The sequence below is a fragment of the Daphnia magna genome, linkage group LG10, assembly GCF_020631705.1.
Source record: "Daphnia magna isolate NIES linkage group LG10, ASM2063170v1.1, whole genome shotgun sequence".
Lineage (NCBI taxonomy): Eukaryota > Metazoa > Arthropoda > Branchiopoda > Diplostraca > Daphniidae > Daphnia > Daphnia magna.
In genome coordinates this window covers 6457775-6474122 of record NC_059191.1, presented here as the reverse complement: position 1 = coordinate 6474122, position 16348 = coordinate 6457775, and the positions used below count along the sequence as shown (strand labels likewise).

The following is a 16348-nucleotide window of genomic DNA, read 5'->3' as shown; positions in this document are numbered from 1 at the left end:
TGAACAGGTGTCTACTGCCGGCCTCAGGCGTAATCGTTCTAGTGTCGGAAGAATCACCTACGGCTATTGCAGCTTGTCAAACAAAAATCGTAACAGGGTTGGAGATAATATAAACCCTTTCCCATTTTTCACTACACCCAATATGCCCCTAGGTATAATGGCAAATGGGAAAGTGTTTAGCTCCGCCCCTCAAGGTCAAGTAAAAAATGCAAATTTTAGGCAAAACTACATGAATTTTAATGAATTAATTAAGGCTTAAAACAAAAAACACACCTACAGTTTTTAGTTATATTGTAAATAGTTCTTTCTTTTATATAACTCTGCATAGAAAAACTTACAAATTTAACAGCCTAAAAAGTTATAGTTTTTAAATAAGGGGGGGGGGTATTGAAACTTAAACTAAATATTTTTCCAACTAAAAATTATGATTTGAAAACAAAAATTATACTAAACGATAGAAGGCAAAAAAACTGCACAAGACAGGTATATCTTAAATTTCTCGTGAGTAAAACAAGTGGTAAAAAAAAATAAATAAATAAAAAGTAGCTCGGTAAAAATGGTTACGTATCTATTAAACCAATTGACCAAATGAAACGAAATTTTGGCAAACAGTGTTTCATCGTTATGTGAATTCATTGTAAAAATTTTGTTTAATTTGGAGAGATGGTCGCGCCAACGATTTGTTGAGTTGGGCTGGATTGACCCAACACAAATAAACGGAAAATATCGCAGTTACCCGACCGGAGCTTAATTAAAAAATGGTGGCGATGTCATTTTCCCAGAATTTGTTTTTTACATTATTGGTCAGTGGGAAGGATACTGGAGGCAACTGGAGGCAGCTGGATGTCCACTAGAGACCGGTGACTGATGTTTAGCTCGCAATTTCCACGGAATGTGATGTTAGGGGGAAGTTTGAAATAATGCACGAGACGCTCACCTTGTAAAGATATTAAACGAAAGCAAACTTTTCAAAGGGGCATTTCAGATCAAAACTCGAATTTTTGAAAAGTCATTGGTGTGCTGCTTGTTACTACTCAAATTTCGTAATCCCCGCGAATTTCTGTTTTTGAAGACAAGATGGCGTGATGGCTGGGGTCTTAAAGATTGTCTGCTAAAAGAATGTAAACAAGGAACAAATCTCGGTTACAAGAAGCTCCAGGGCTAAAATCATTATGCTGTTGAAATTCGCCAGCTTTGGTGTTAAAGTAGGTATGTTTCGTCATTCCTATTACGTTGTTTTTAGGACAGACGTTATGACGACGTTAAATTGGGTTATAGGCCATCAAGCCGCAAAGACCACGTTGTTTCGTCCAAGAAATCGAATATTGATTGTATAAAATTTTATAAGCATACCTAAAGCTAATTGAAAGTGTTGTACTTCAGGCAGCCTACTGAAAAATTTTAGTTTCCACCCACAACATACAGCAAGGCTTCTAAAAAAAATGGCCCATTCTTCCATCACTTCTGGATCTAAACATGATCCTAATCAGCTCATTAAATCAAAGTCTCCGTATCTGTTACAACATGCATACAATCCAGTGAACTGGTAAGTTTCTTACTTTAAGTTTAAGTTTCTTACAGTAATAGATACCATCGTTTTCATGTTTGTTAGGTATCCTTGGAGTGAAGAAGCCTTAAAAAAGGCAAAGGAGGAAAATAAATTAATATTCCTCTCAGTTGGTTATTCAACATGCCATTGGTGCCATGTCATGGAAAAGGAATCATTTGAAAATGAAGATATTGCAGCAGTGATGAATGAAAATTTCATAAACATTAAAGTTGACCGAGAAGAAAGACCAGATGTTGACAAGATGTACATGAGTTTTGTTCAGGTAAATAGTTTTTATGCATAGAGTACATCTGAAAATTGATAAATGCGTCTGCATAGGCCATTTCGGGACGTGGTGGATGGCCAATGAGTGTTTGGATGACCCCTGAGTTGAAGCCAGTGTATGGTGGCACATACTATCCTCCCGACGATCGTTATTATGGCCAACCTGGTTTCACAACAATTCTTAAATCTTTGGATCAACAGGTATTTTGGAATTTCAACGTATCTTTCATGACAGTACGCTCTACTTTCTAAATATTCGCATCGATGCAGTGGAAAGAAAACCCGCAGAAATTCAAGAAATCTGGAGAGAGCATCATGGCGGCGTTAGCACAAGCAGCACTTATTGGCAAGGGAAATCAAGTGCCGAGTGCCTCTGAATGTGGAAACCTGTGTTTTAAGCAGTTGCGTCGTAGCTACGAACCCAAATTGGGTGGTTTTAGTGAAGCTCCAAAATTCCCGCAACCGGTTAATATGAACTTTTTGCTGCGTTGGCATGTTCTCAACAAAGGATCTGACGCTGACCTGGCTTTGGACATGTGCGCCCACACATTGCACATGATGGCCAAAGGAGGAATCTTTGATCACGTCTCTCTGGTAAGGAAATCTATCATTTTGTCAGTCGACGTATTGTTTCATACATATATATATATTTTTTTTTTACCAAATGGCCAGGGTTTCGCACGTTACTCGACCGATGAGAAATGGCACGTGCCACATTTCGAAAAGATGTTATACGATCAAGCTCAGTTGGCTTCTGTTTATACTGACGCCTACCTTCTGACAAAAGACGGAGATTTTGCCAGAATCGTCAGTGATATCCTTTCTTACGTCAGCAACGATCTGAGTGATCCATCTGGCGGATTTTATAGGTACATGGTGTATTCTTTTTTTTGTTTTTTTTTCCCTTTAGTTACACACGCGTACAACATCAACAACATCAACATTCATATTGATCACGTTTCGCTTGCGAAATTTCCAGCGCAGAAGATGCTGATTCCTATCCGGAAGCCGGATCAAAGGAAAAACGTGAAGGAGCCTTCTGCGTGTGGACTCACAAAGAAATTCAGTCTCTTTTGGGCGCTCAACCCGTTCCTCCTGAATTCAGCGCGGGTGTCACAGTGTCCGACATTGTTTGCTATCACTTTGACATTCGACCCAACGGCAACGTGGATCCCTATCAGGTCCGTTTATCTTATTCATAGCCGATGATTTTATCCGGGCCAGATACCGCACATCCTTCCGCTCCATCATCTCCCTGGTAAATTCTGATCAGGGTGCTGGCGAACGAGCCAAAAGATATTCAATCAGTTGATGTATCATCGCCAGACCATTGGTGGGGAGGGGGGAGGGGAAGCAAGTTTTTATAGGCACCCCGTCTTTATCCTACTGGACATTTGCAGTCGACATGGCAGATGAAAGGACTGACGTGAAAGCTTCCCCCGTTCTCTTGCTGTTTGCTTCCAACTATCTTCTGTTAAGGACCTATTTCTGGAAATTTGCCAACAGAAGCTCTTGTGCGCGTTCGACATGACTCCCTTTATGACTTTGGGACTCTAGACCTTCAGAGCTCACATTTTCCGCTGTCGTATGGACCTTCTCTCTTGTTTGTTTGTTTATATTTGCGAGCTTCTTCAGTCCTAGTAGATGTCCCTCCGCCCGTCGTCTTGTCGAGCTGCTTAGTCCTCCTTTTTCTTTTAGCTTTTTTTTGTCGATGAGATGAGACCATAGGCCAGCGACGGGTCGTTGGATTTCTTTGCCTTCCCAATAAAACGTTTGTTTATCACCCCGTTATAGAGGCTCTTTTGTCTACCAGCAGGTCTTGGACTAGCAAGGGTCGTTTGGCATGTGCTTACCACTTTCGTCCGTCTCTTTGACATTTTTATTCGATTTTTTTATTTTTATTTAAAAACAAAAAAAAGAGGGGGGGGGGAGAATAAATGAGGTTCGTATAGTCACCGGCTAGACATGATCCGATCAATGAAACGATACGTAACACAATCCACTGGTTTCTCTTTTTTGGCTACTATTGTTGCTGTTGTTGTTTCAGGATCCACATGATGAACTCAAGGGCCAAAATGTCTTGATTGTCCGCGGAAGCGAAGAGGAAACTGCGGCCAAGTTCGGACTATCATTGGACGTTTTCCGGCAATTGCTGAAGACTGCCTTATCAACAATGCGGGAGGCCCGCCAAAGAAGACCACGTCCTCATCTTGACGATAAAATGCTGGCCAGTTGGAACGGTGAGTTGCATTCAGGGCGGGTCTATTACAATGCTCCGAGTGTGTATGACGCTAATGCGTCAGTCCTAGAGTTTTCTCTCTCCTCCCCCCCCCCTCCTTTTTTTTTCTAAGTATAAAAGAGAAAGAAAAAAAAAAAAAAAATCGAATAACAACTGTGCACAGGTTTGATGATCTCCGCCTTCGCCAAAGCGGGTACTGTTCTCATGGAAGACACTTACGTCGAGAGGGCAGTTAAAGCAGCCGAATTTGTGCGCCAGCATCTCTTTGACCAGCAAAGTGGACGCCTCTTTCGAAGCTGCTACCGTGGCGGGGACGGACAAGGCGCAGTCTCTCAAATGTAAAAATAAAGTTGATAAGAAAACCGAGATTTTTGTTGTTCCACTGTAGAAGATCTGGTTATAAATAATATTCTACGATGGTTTAATGTGTGCGTAATGCAGTGACGAGCCGATTGCGGGATTCCTGGACGATTACGCCTTTGTCGTTCGCGGATTGTTGGATTTGTACACGGCGTGCCAAGATGAAAAATGGATTCAGTGGGCTGACGAGTTGCAACAAAAACAGGACGATCTTTTCTGGGACGCGTCGCAAGGTGGATATTTCACTTCGCCGGCTGGCGACACCAGCATTCTCATTCGGCTGAAAGAAGGTAATCCTCCTGCAAGTTTCATTCTCTCTCTCTCTCTCTCTTTTGATTGGTCGCCGATTTTATCCCGAATTTGACGACTTGATTTATTAAACAACAATCACGTTTGATGGATTTCAGAGCAAGATGGAGCCGAGCCATCGGCCAATTCGATAGCCGTGGGCAATCTGGAACGGCTGGCTATTGCGGTTGATCGGAGCGACTACCACGATAAAGCAGAGCAAACCTTATGTCTATTCCAAGACCGGCTGGCTAAAATCCCCCTTTCTTTGCCCGAAATGGCGTCCGCCTTACTGCTCTACGAGGAATCACCGACCGAGGTAATGGCTTTCTTTATTCTCCTGCCTTTCTGCTTGCCTCCGTTCTTACTCGGAAAGACAATCCCCATTCAACAGTCGGTAAACATAAAATATAAACAAAAACAGAAAGGCTAAAAAGAAAAGCAAAAGCAAAAAAACACAAACAGGCAGCGTCGAAAAGAGTCAATTTGACATTACAGCGATCCCATGGCCTCGTATAACTCTCGTTAGGAGACGTTTTTGTAATCGGTTTCTCTCGTGCCCAGCCAGGATCAAGGTGGAAAAGTGAGACCCCATGTAATTGACCCTTCTCCTACCCAGCTCCTGTCTCTGAATGCGTATGCGGATCGATAATTCTTTTTACGCCACCGTGTCCTGTATCTTTCCTTTTTCGTGAATGAGAAACGGGTCTAGACAACTCACGGCCGTCACGGGCGTAGGCGGCAAGCTTATCCTAATAAGACTGTGTGCGTGCAATCATCAGATTTTCATCTTATGCTTCTTTCTGTTTTCTGTTTTTTTTTCTTCCGCATTCGATTAGGTAGTGATTGTTGGACCCAGGTCGTCGGACCTTGGCCATCAACTCTATCGAGAAGCTGTAACGCACCAAAGATCTTTACTGGGTCAAGTGGTGATTCGTTTCGATTCTTGCCGACCACCTCAAGACGGCGCTTCATTCTTGGCTAGTCGTCGGCCGTCATTAGTGGCCATGAAACCGGCCAAAATGGGATGCGACGCTGCTGCTTACCTCTGTCGAAATCGATCCTGCTCCGCGCCCGTCTATTCCCCGGAGGATTTACGACAGTTGCTTAACTCACAATGACATTCATCCTCTTCTTCTTCGTCTTCCCTTTTTTTTTTGCGCTATGATAATGGAATTGAATTATCTTTCCCTGTCCCCATAATTTGCATGATTTAGAGCAAGTTGAATGACGTTTGCATACATACTAAGCGAACATTGTTGCTAATAACGCCATTTCGTAAATAATTTTCAAATTTACTTTCGTGTAAGTTGAAATATTTCCCCCCGCGTTTCTTTGGCTGTTGGCTGAATGATAACAACCCAACAACGTAGCCTGACATGATTGAAGTATAGCACTGTATGAAGCAGTGAAAGGAAATTGATCGATGGCTGCAATAGGAGCGTCTTTTTCTTTCTTGTCTCTTCCGTTTTTCTTCTTCTTTTATTCCGTGCTGCCGTTTTTTCTTTCATCGGGTACGTCCCTTTTCGCCATATTACTTATTCACGGTGCATTACGCTGCATCTTTGAAAGGGTGTCATCAATATTTTATTCTCCTTCCTATTTTTAATGATTCGTGCGCTTGGGCAAAAAATGGCATTCACAAAATTGACCTGAAGAATTCGATCGTAGTTTCGAATCGAGGCACATTTGTATTGTAGTCGAGACAGTGCCAAGAGACGGACCTCGCTCCTCTACGTGACTTTTCCGGCTACGTTATCGAACAACCATCAGCAGGTGCGTCGGGAGGAGAAACGATGCGACAGAAACTGTCGCTTTTCATTTTTGCCGTTGTGTTCAGCCCACACGTCTTGTGTGACTACACTCACCGATGTCTTCAATCGATGGTAAACAGGCGGCCGTAGCATTTTTTTTTTTTTTTTTTTGCTATCAAAGGCGAGGAATATAATAAGAAAAAAAAAAAGGAAAAAAAGAAAAACTTTCACCTCCAATTCCCTGGCCATCTGAATCGGGAGTGCGAGGGTGGGGGGAGGGTTGGAGTAAGACATTTGCTAGTTCCACATCCATCGCAGAGTGCCGTGGTTAGACCTCAAAATGTACGTGAAAAAGAGAATATAACAGTCTCTGGGGTTGGCCAGCAAGGCGCGGCGTGTTTTATCAGTCTGTCGGCTTTTTCGTCTCTCTTTTTTTTGTACCTAAAGTTTCTTTTATGATTAATCCCAACGAAAGAGCTCCGCCAACTACTCGACATCACGTAATGATGACGTCAAAAAAAAAAGGGAAACTAACAAAAGTGTGGTGGGTAGGACCATTCGAAATGAGAGAAGAAAGTCTTTTTAAGAGTTTGGGGTTCTTAACACTTTTGTCCCATTTTGAAAAAGAAAAAAAAACAACTTTTCGATTGATGCGCCTCGTTGACGATTTGCCGAAATTATTGGAACTGAACAATACGTCGCAAATGTTTATACCTTACAGCAGATTTTTTCCTATTCTTCCCTTTCTTTTTCCAACTAAAAAAAAAAAAATTTTAGGTGAATGGATCGAACGCGCGTAGATAAATTTCTCCATCATCGTCGATTTCGTGAGTGTCGACATAACATTTCGTGTAAGAGTCACGTTGTAAAAATCACCTGGATGACATGACGCGATGATGTCGTCGGCCGCTAGAAAAATGCCGTTCGCGGTGTCTGGCCAAGAAGAATAACAGTTTGGAAACGTTCCACAAGTTAAGTCAATGCCGTGTGAGTGGAGCCTTTGTGTTTTATTGTCTTTATATTTTGTATCAACAAAAAAAAAAAGGCCAGTGAGAAGAAAGAGGATAATAAAGTAAGGAGCCAAACATTTGAAATGTTAGCCCGATACAACAGTTGACTCATTAACTAATCGATGAAAACTCTTTTGGATGGCGTCCAAGAATTACAGCGCCAGTGTCCCGCGTGACAGTTGGCATCGGTGTTTCTCATCCTCGTGCAGGAGGAGCGGGGAGGATTATTATAAGCCAAAGATAAACTGTCATTAATAAGTTGGACAATAAATCTAAAAGAAAACGTATACCATTTGGAGTTTTACAAGTGTCAAATGGTGGTGTTATTGAAACCGATTGAAATGACTGCGATGATGACAAAGTGCTCGAATAAATCTTCAACAGTTGAAAACTACCATTTTTATTGCTGTTTGCCATCTATTCTCTTTTTAAGGCCCACAAAACATCATATGCTGACCGTAACGATTCACGCCTTTTGCTCCCGCATTTTGACAACCGTTTCTTTTTTTTTTTCCCCTTTTTTAAAATCCAAAAAGGTTTCTTCGTACGCGTCGAACAGCTGGGCCGTAGAGCCAAGGAATGTCGGCAAATATTTTGGCTATGTCGTAAAGCTTAACACACGCCCCCACTTCGTTTTTCTCCTCAATGGATTTGTCAATGGGTTTCACTGGCCGGGTGACTCGTCCGGAATGTCTTTACCACCTTCTTTTCCCGTTTTCTGAATTTCCCCACTTTTTTTTTTTTGTTTTTTTGTTTTTTTGTTTTTGTTTTTTTGAGGGTGATTTTGGAACGGCATCCCTATATTGGCCACGTTAGTCGAAGGTTACCGATGTCAAGTTCCCCAATAAGTCGCTGAGAGAGGAAGTAAAAAATAAAAATATTAAATAATGTTTGGACCGGCTGTTGCTGCTCCTGTTTCTCTTTGTCTCTCCCTCACGAAATTGCTCCATGTTTTAAATATAGACAAGCTGTCGACCCATAAACTCACGTACTATACCGTCTGCACTTTTTACTCTTCGTGCGCTTGTCTCCCCCCTTTCTTTCCTTCCTCTTTACCATTTTATTTTCTCGTCTCTTCCCCCCCAACGACGTCTCTGCTAACCCCCTGCCGTTGTTTTGTCTCGAAGAAAAAAAATAATAATAATAATAGAAAACACGTCGACTTTTGCCGGAGACTTGACCTAGAAGCGTCAATAAAAAAATTGCGGATATTTGGTTGCTTTTGTGTCTGGAAAACAAGAGCGCCAATAAGACTGGAACAGAATTGCACACTTGAAAATGATTGAATCCAGAAGACAGGCAAATGGAAATGACGTACAATAGTTTTTGTTTCGCTCGTTTTGCGCTGGACGAGCATAAAAACAAAAAAAAAAGGAAAGAATGAAAATGGGTTGTACTGATGGGGTCATACAACGGCAGACAGATTGGGTATACGCGGACACGAGTACTATATACCACGACGACCACCACCAACGGGAATGCGGCCATGTTGATGCCTAAAATTAGCCGGACGACGGCTGATTGGCACGGACCAGAAGAACCGACGGAATAGAACAAAAACATACACTGTACACTGCGCTATACTCCCCGCGCCCGTGTGTGTGTGTGTGTGTGTACGTACTATACAGTCGTGGCCCTATCGAAAATTCAAGCACATCAAAATGTCAAGTGCTTTCCTTTTTTCCTGTTGTTGACCTCGATCCAACAACGTTACGTACACCATCGGCAACAACATTCCCGAGTGGCACGGATAGTTGGGGGGCTAAGATTCTTTTTCTTTCGATTTTCGGGTATGACCTCATCAGCGGAATTTCATCATTACAAAAAAAACGCAGTGTGGAGTAGGAGTCATTCGTACGTGGAGGTAGTGTTTTTCTTAGAAAACAGAATCCAAGCAGAAAAAAAAAAAAAGTTTGAAGAGTTTTGAAAACTCGAAAAAAATAAAAGTTGCGCAATGGTACGGTGGCGCATTGAAATCCGGTGGCCGGCCAGCCGACGCCGCTCCTCCCTTCCGTTTTCTCTCTCCCCTCTCTGCCTTTGTATGTGGTGTGTGTACGTCGTGGGGGGAAGAAGGTTAGGAGAAGGTGGGGGGGATATGGAGGTTGGGAACTTACACACGCAGACACACACACACACGGGAGTGAAAAGGAGGAAAAAGAATCGGAACAGTCCGGAAAGCGGATCAGTCGACGTGCTTACGTCTTTGACGTTGCAGCCCTTCGTTTTTTTGTGTGTACATGTGCGTTGTTGTATTGTAGTAGTGTGTGAAAGAGCACGGTCCCGGATGTTACATGGTGTGTATATGTGTTGTGTGTGTGTGTCGGTGCGTGTGAGTGTGACTGGACATTTGATTCGCCATCCGTCGGGCCGATTGAATTAAAAAAAAAAAAAAAAACTAAGAAAAACTAAGACAAATGGACGGCTAAATTATTTATCGAGAAAAGCCGATCCATCGGATTTGCTTTGGTTTCGGGTTACTCTAAACCGAAAGAATTTGTGGTGTTGAAGAAAAGAAAGAATTGCGAATTGCTTTTCGTTTTCCATCCCGTGTCGTCTCCATCCGTCCGCACAGTTTCCGCTCCGAGTTTATTTGTTCGTTTTTCCCTTTTGTTTTTGTTTTTTTGTTTGTTAGTTTTGAGGGGGGACCCAAGTGAAGGAGCTACACCAAAGGGGGGTTGTGTTTTCCTTGCCGTCTCCACACGGTTCACTACTTGAGAAGAAAAAAGAAAAAGAATAAAAAAGGAAAATCTGCTCAAGAATTTCCAGGGAACCTGGAGCGCACACACACAGACAACATCCATTCGATAACGACCGCAATGTCATAAGGAACCGCTGCGCCAGTGTGCCTCTCTCTCATACACACACACACACACACACATCTAAGGTGTGTTTTTATCTGTTGGTCTTTGGTGTGTCTGTGTGTGCCTGTGTGTGTGTGTGTGTGCGTGCGTGCCGTGCCGTGAAGAAGCTGCCCGAGACTCTTGTTTGCTAGTTCTCTCCCGTTCTCTCTGAACCTCCTTGTGTGGTTACGGACGCGTGTTCCGGTCGGAATGAAGGAAATAAAGAAGGAATAGATCAACGATTAAAAGGGGGGGAAAAAAAAAGAGGAAAGATAGACAGGAAAGATAAGAAGAAGTTGGCCAAAAGTTTTGTCTTCGATGAACGACAGTCGATGTGATGGATCGTCGGGTTGGAGATGAAGTAGACGAAGGGGTAGGGCGAGGCGAGCTAGACAAATCGCCCGTCATCACGACCAAGAATCGGCCATCATCACCGACATCATTATTGCCACCGCTGCAGAGGCGGCCATCGACACCAACGACGCCGATCGCATGCCCGGCTCACGATCCTCTCGCCGCCTGTCCTGTCGTCGACGACATGGTCCACCAGTCGACGACGGACAATCAAGTGGAACATCAACAACAGCAAAGAGAAGCGACGAGGACGCCCTTACCGTCGACACCCAGCGTCTTAGTCGAGTGCAGTCCCACAACTCCTCCTCCTGCCGACGAAGACGATGTCGTCTACTACTCCGGCTATCACTCGGAGGAGGTCGATGAAGATTTGGAGGATTTAGAAGAAGAACAAGAAGAGGATGACGATGATGAAGTGGTAGAAGAAGAAGAAGAAGAAGAAGAAGAAGAAGAAGACGAAGAAGAAGAAGAAGACCAAGTCGATGGTCACGATGAAGAGGAAGATGATGATGGTTTACCGTACCCGGGTTTCATACCCGTCACGCTCGGCTTCATGACTCAATACAGCCAGCCAAGAAACCTATGTTTACGGATGATCACCAATCCATATCCTTTTTTTTCTCGCCAAAAAACATCATGCTAGGTTTTAGATTAGTCGTGCAGTTCCTAATATCTCTATATGCCGTCGTTACCGACAGAAACCATTTAACCGAAAGTTAAGTTTCTTTTTTCGTAAATATTTTTCGGGTACTTGCCTTTTCTCAAGGGCTTGTCGTGTAGGTCGTTATCATCTCTATTGATCCCAATCCCTCCCGGCTCCTTCTCTTTTGCGGGTGGGCTATTCTACGTTCTTAGTCTGTACATGCGACAGCTGGAGGGACAAACATGGCCGACAGGTGAGCCGACCGTCTAACTATTGACTTTTCCGTAGCAAACATTCTTTTATTCATATCTGATCTGCGTGTCTGTTGCATTTGTGGTAGCAAGTGGCGCTCGTAGTTGTAGTACATCGATGCGCCTTTCTAGTCAAAGCAGCCAGGTGTAACATGCCCGACAATTACGGTGTGTGTATGTATGTGTGTGTGTGTGTGCATACCTTTGATCATTTCGTTTATGCCCGTTCTTGCTCTTTCTTCCCAAGATGATTGGTAGCACACACCGGTCGATGGCATGGTTGTATAAGAAATTAGAGCATCATAAATCTCTGTCGTTTCCATGGCGACACGTATCGGAAAGAATGAAGCGTAGCGCTAGAGAATGTCTCTTAATATTCTCCGTTGGCTGGTTTATAAGTCGGTTGGATTGGCGCATCTCATTTCCTGCCATTTCATCCGGATGGCATCGTAGAAAAACTTGGCAACCGTGTCTATCCATCCGCGATTGGTTCGGCCGTCATTCGAGTAACAGTCCAAAAGGCATACATCGACGAGCGTTTGTTCCTTTCCTCCTCAAAGGCAACACAAGCCCCAACTTGAAAATGGAAATAAAAGACCGAGTCTCTATGTATCTGGCGTTGAATCGTGTCACGTTAGCCTCTTGTCATCACTAGTCTCGACGTTTTTATTCGCCCCTTCGCTCAATCAAACGAGATGCTGAATTCGGTCAAAAACTTTTTCATCATCTCCCCCCCCCCCATTTTTTTTTCTTTTCGTGAAAGTAAAGACTTGCCTATTTTTTTATTTCACTTTTATTTTTACTTTTTGCTTATATCGTCATGGCGATTTGATGATGAAAGGACGAAAGCCAATGTCAAACGTCCATTCAAAATTGACGAGGATCGTTACGGACCCGATGATATGACAGGAACGCCTTTGGCCAGCTGATATAGTCCTTTTTTTTTTTTTATTCTTTTTTCTATGGCGTATGTGCCTTTATCATCTCGTTACCGTATTTTCCAATCTGCCCCCTTCTTCTTTTTTTGTTTTTTGGCCCAGAATCTGATGTCGATCCATTGCACTAGTCATCCGTGTGGGGAGAGACTGTTGTTGCCAAATTGCAGAAGATGTAGGCCCCCCTCCGGCTGTCCCCGCTTGCGATATGAGCATCTTTACCTTTTCCAGGGATGGCTCATGTCTACCGTTATTCACCTCCCATATACTATCGGTCAAGACCATTCCTTCAATGTCATCCCGAAGAAAAAGACTTGTGTTCCAATGCTTTTTGCTTGGAAGATGGAAGACGACCGTGTTTGTCCCTTTTGGCCCCATAGTTTTCCTGCCAGCCATTTGGCATTGAAACAAGTGCACTTTTCTATCGTCCAAGTCGGGGCGGGACAAAACAAAGTCAAATAAAATAAAGACTTTGAAAGAAAAGGTTTTGCGAGAGCCACACCGACGATTCCGTTGCACGCGCTTTTGTCAATTTGCTGCTACTCTCTGGGCGCGGCCCTTCATACACTGTCTGCCGCTCGATAAACTATTTCGCAGCTTTTTTATTATTTCATCCCTTTTTTTTTTTTCTTCGTTTTTTTTTTGTTGAAGAATAGGGATGATTTCGTTCCTCACCGATTCTATTAGCATAAGACATGGACTTTTCGTGTGTCATGGAGCAAATTGGCCTGATACTCATTTTTTTACTGACAGTCGTAAAATGGCCTATGGCGGGTTCAAAATTGTCGAGTAGCAAAGAACTTGAAAAAAATAAAGTCAAAATAGAGAGAATTTTTTTCTTCTTTTTAAGCCCACATTTTTTTTTTCTTCCTCACTGGGCCCTTACGGGATGGCTGCTGGTGGTGCTGGGTAACTTCTATTTCTGCCTCCTTCTATCGCGGTCATCATCATCATCTGCACAACACACACAGAGAAAGTGAGGGTCTGCTGTACAGAGCGAAACTGCTGTACATCCCGCACCAGTGTAAATATTTGAGTCGGACATACACACACACAAAAGCAGGTCTCCTTCGTTGGATCGAAATACATAGCCGAATGGGGGAAAAGCGGGAAGAAAAAAAAAAAGTAAATTTGAAAAAGGGCAAGTCGAGGATGATCCTGTATTGATTATTTGATTTATTAAAGAAATAAGAGATAAAGTTCAATGTAATCCAGCCTGACAAGTTGGCAGTGACAAGAGGAAAAATTTATCAAATAAATTTTACCTTTTGAAAAAGATGCTTACCATCAATAGATTTAAAAAAAAAAAGGCATTTTCATCCTGTCTTTACGTCACCAGAATAAAAGAAAAATTCAGTCAGTTTCCTCACCAATTTTGGGGTCCTTTCAAATAACAGGAACGAGGGATGGCGTGATTATAGCAATTCATTTTGAACGAAGAATCCTATTTTCTCTCTCGCTTGTATGTAAATTACGCATGTTGTTGTGCATGCCGTGACAGTAGCAGCAGTCTTTAAAGCAAAGAAAATGGATCGATACCGCTTTAAAGTTCATCTGTGAAAATGGCAGTCTACTCGTTAAATATGCACAAACTATGTGTAAGGTGATAAAGAGGAAGGAAAAAAAAAATAGATAGATGGAGACTGACGCTAAAGATGCTTAATGAGGCTGGATCGATTCTGAGCATACGTATTTTTCCGGCCGATGTCTAACAACCGTAATGAGTGGCACACGAGAAATTGAAAAGAAAAAGGAAAGGCCTTTGATCTCTTATCTCTTTAGCATATTGTTTGATTGCTTCGCTGCCACCAGAATATAAGAGACAATAAGTAGCAAACTAAGCAGCGTCAGTTTGATGATGGTCCATTTTTTGCGTTGTTTCCTTTCAATTTCGAAGCCGGCGGACGTGCGACCACTCGAGTGGCAAACTTCAGCATCCGGCTGGAAGACATTTTCCCCCCCTCCTCTTATCCCCTGTTGTCTAGTCCAGCACTCCGACAATTTTTCACTGTCTGAACAACGAAACGCGCACGTGTCCTGCAGTCCGCGTTCCTGGGTCTATATAGCTTTACGTCCTATGATGGGCCAGCAGAGAGGAAAAGAAAGGAAATCTAGGCCATATTTTGGCCCGTTTCCAAATGACCAATTCGAAAAGGACTTTGGGACACTCAAAGGAGCCCGCCATCTTTGATGATTACGTCTGTGCATAGCCATTTCTTTTTTTGTTGTTGATGGCAGAAGTGAACGAATCAATGCGCTTGGTTGTGTCACAAAGTCCGGCTCATCATTTCAAGTGTCGACTAATCAACTCAGCCGAAGACCAGGGAAAACTGGCTATTATTCCTGGAGAAGAGTCTCCCGTTTTCATTAATTTCAAGCTGCCGACGGCTGCAAATCTTCGAATAAAAATAAAAGGATAAATCTGTCTAGCTTCTCTCTTTTTTTTTTCTTTTTTTTTTGTCTAAGAACAATAACCAACAGCCAACGTTCCAGGGATTTTCCTTTTTTTTATTATTTTTCCAATGTTTGTTCAACTTTTGGAATGATGTCAGCTCATATGAGACACACACAGGAATGTTCGTCCGAGATTTTCTTAATGTTCATTCCTTCCCCGTTTTTGTTTAGTTGTCCATATGCGTGTGGAATGGTGCCATTTGATGCGTGAGCAACGATTTGTCTCATCTCTCATCTTGTCACATTATTATTGATCGTTTTCCTTTTGATTCGATTGCTTCTCATTTTTTGGCTTCATTACTGAGGGGGGAACTGCTTTTCATTCTTGGCCACATTGCATGTCTTTCCTCGTCATGTTTGGCATTAGACGGGCAACAGGTCACGAGGGGTTTCACGCAAGCTGTGCATCATGTACACGCTTTACAGTTGGGAACATCCGTTGATGAATGATGGATTCAATCGTTGATGATAGCAATACGTTGCCATGGTGATGGGTCCGCATCCGAAAAAAAGGTACCCTCATTATGCACGTGTAACAAACAGAAAACTCGTTAAAATGTCTTTACTGAGGCATTCCACAAAAAGCTTGCCAAGAAAAGAAACGAATAATCTCGGGTCGTTACGTCACAGCATCATCATTATCAAGCGTATTGTTAGAGTTTTTGACGAATGCCAATTCGTCATTGTTGAAGGGCGGCAGGGCGGGTTGATCGACTAGATTGCCTTTGTTGATGGCCAATTGTTTATTGACCCAAACGTTTGCTGATTTCGTTTTGGTCGGTGTACAACGATCGTGCAGAGAAATGTTGACTGTAAGACCAACTGTAGAAGCAGCTGGGCAACAATCGATGGATTCGTAAAAGCCGGGCCAGCAGCTGCAGTTGCAGAACACAAAAGCGGTTCAAATAAACGTATTCCATGTTGTAATGAATCTTTGGGGCCTCCGGGAGAGCAGGGTTAGAGAACAATAATAAGACAACACAAGCAACGTTGGCCGTCGTCACAATAAATACTAGGTTTCATCGTTAAACACGAGATGGTGAAGAAACAAAAGGGCGGCTTTCGTCGTGGTAGTAAAAAGAAAAACGTAGTATCAAATAGTATAGAGGAAAATAGTCGTAGAAGAGTAATCGATTGTTTAGAGTTGGTAAAAAGACTAAACCGAAGAGCGACATCAATCGTCAGTGGCGGGCAACGTAACCAGTTTGTGTCAGGACTGTAACCAACTGTTCCGAATAGCTTTTTTTATTTTATTTTTTATCTTTTACATTATTATTATTTTTCCTTCTTGTTGCCCTATTTTGATCTTGGCTCTTCTCTTTTGGAACAACAAGGATGAGGTTGGGAAAAAGCAACGAACAAAAAAGTAGCATAAAGCCAAGAGTC

At 42.7% G+C, this 16348-nt stretch overlaps 2 protein-coding genes across 14 annotated transcripts in view; both read left to right on the top strand.

Annotated features, from left to right (window-relative positions):
• The first annotated feature begins 1068 nt into the window (after window positions 1-1068).
• On the top strand, window positions 1069-8375 carry LOC116931859 (spermatogenesis-associated protein 20). 4 transcript variants are annotated; one of them, XM_045179870.1, is made up of 12 exons: window positions 1069-1209; window positions 1384-1546; window positions 1613-1832; window positions 1889-2035; window positions 2105-2428; window positions 2507-2703; window positions 2814-3015; window positions 3882-4074; window positions 4237-4411; window positions 4515-4723; window positions 4841-5040; window positions 8022-8375. In XM_045179870.1, exons 1-12 carry the CDS (start codon window positions 1173-1175, stop codon window positions 8205-8207), a joined length of 2253 nt encoding a protein of 750 aa, XP_045035805.1. In that variant the 5' UTR covers window positions 1069-1172; the 3' UTR covers window positions 8208-8375. The 4 variants fall into 4 exon arrangements, with proteins under 4 accessions (XP_045035805.1, XP_045035802.1, XP_045035803.1 ...); XM_045179867.1 differs by lacking the exon at window positions 8022-8375 and adding an exon at window positions 5561-7592; XM_045179868.1 differs by lacking the exon at window positions 8022-8375 and adding an exon at window positions 5561-7592 and having other exon boundaries at window positions 1084-1205.
• A 350-nt stretch (window positions 8376-8725) lies between these two features.
• Window positions 8726-16348, top strand: part of LOC116931855 (voltage-dependent T-type calcium channel subunit alpha-1G) — a 33519-nt gene continuing 25896 nt past the window's right edge. For 6 of the 10 annotated variants that reach the window (XM_045179859.1, XM_045179863.1, XM_045179862.1 and 3 more), the window contains exon 1: window positions 8727-11285. In XM_045179859.1, coding sequence (XP_045035794.1) covers window positions 10663-11285 — 623 coding nt within the window. In that variant the 5' untranslated portion in view covers window positions 8727-10662. Of the gene's footprint in view, window positions 11286-16348 lie in introns of all 10 variants that reach the window. The other 4 variants (XR_006651952.1, XM_045179861.1, XM_045179856.1 and 1 more) reach the window with 3 other exon arrangements.

Coding starts and splice junctions, on each gene's coding strand:
- LOC116931859 (XM_045179867.1), top strand. CDS start 1,173: ATGCTGTTGAAATTCGCCAGCTTTGGTGTTAAAGTAG. Junction 2,036..2,104: donor TTAAATCTTTGGATCAACAG/GTATTTTGGAAT, acceptor GCATCGATGCAG/TGGAAAGAAAACCCGCAGAA. Junction 5,041..5,560: donor ACGAGGAATCACCGACCGAG/GTAATGGCTTTC, acceptor GCATTCGATTAG/GTAGTGATTGTTGGACCCAG.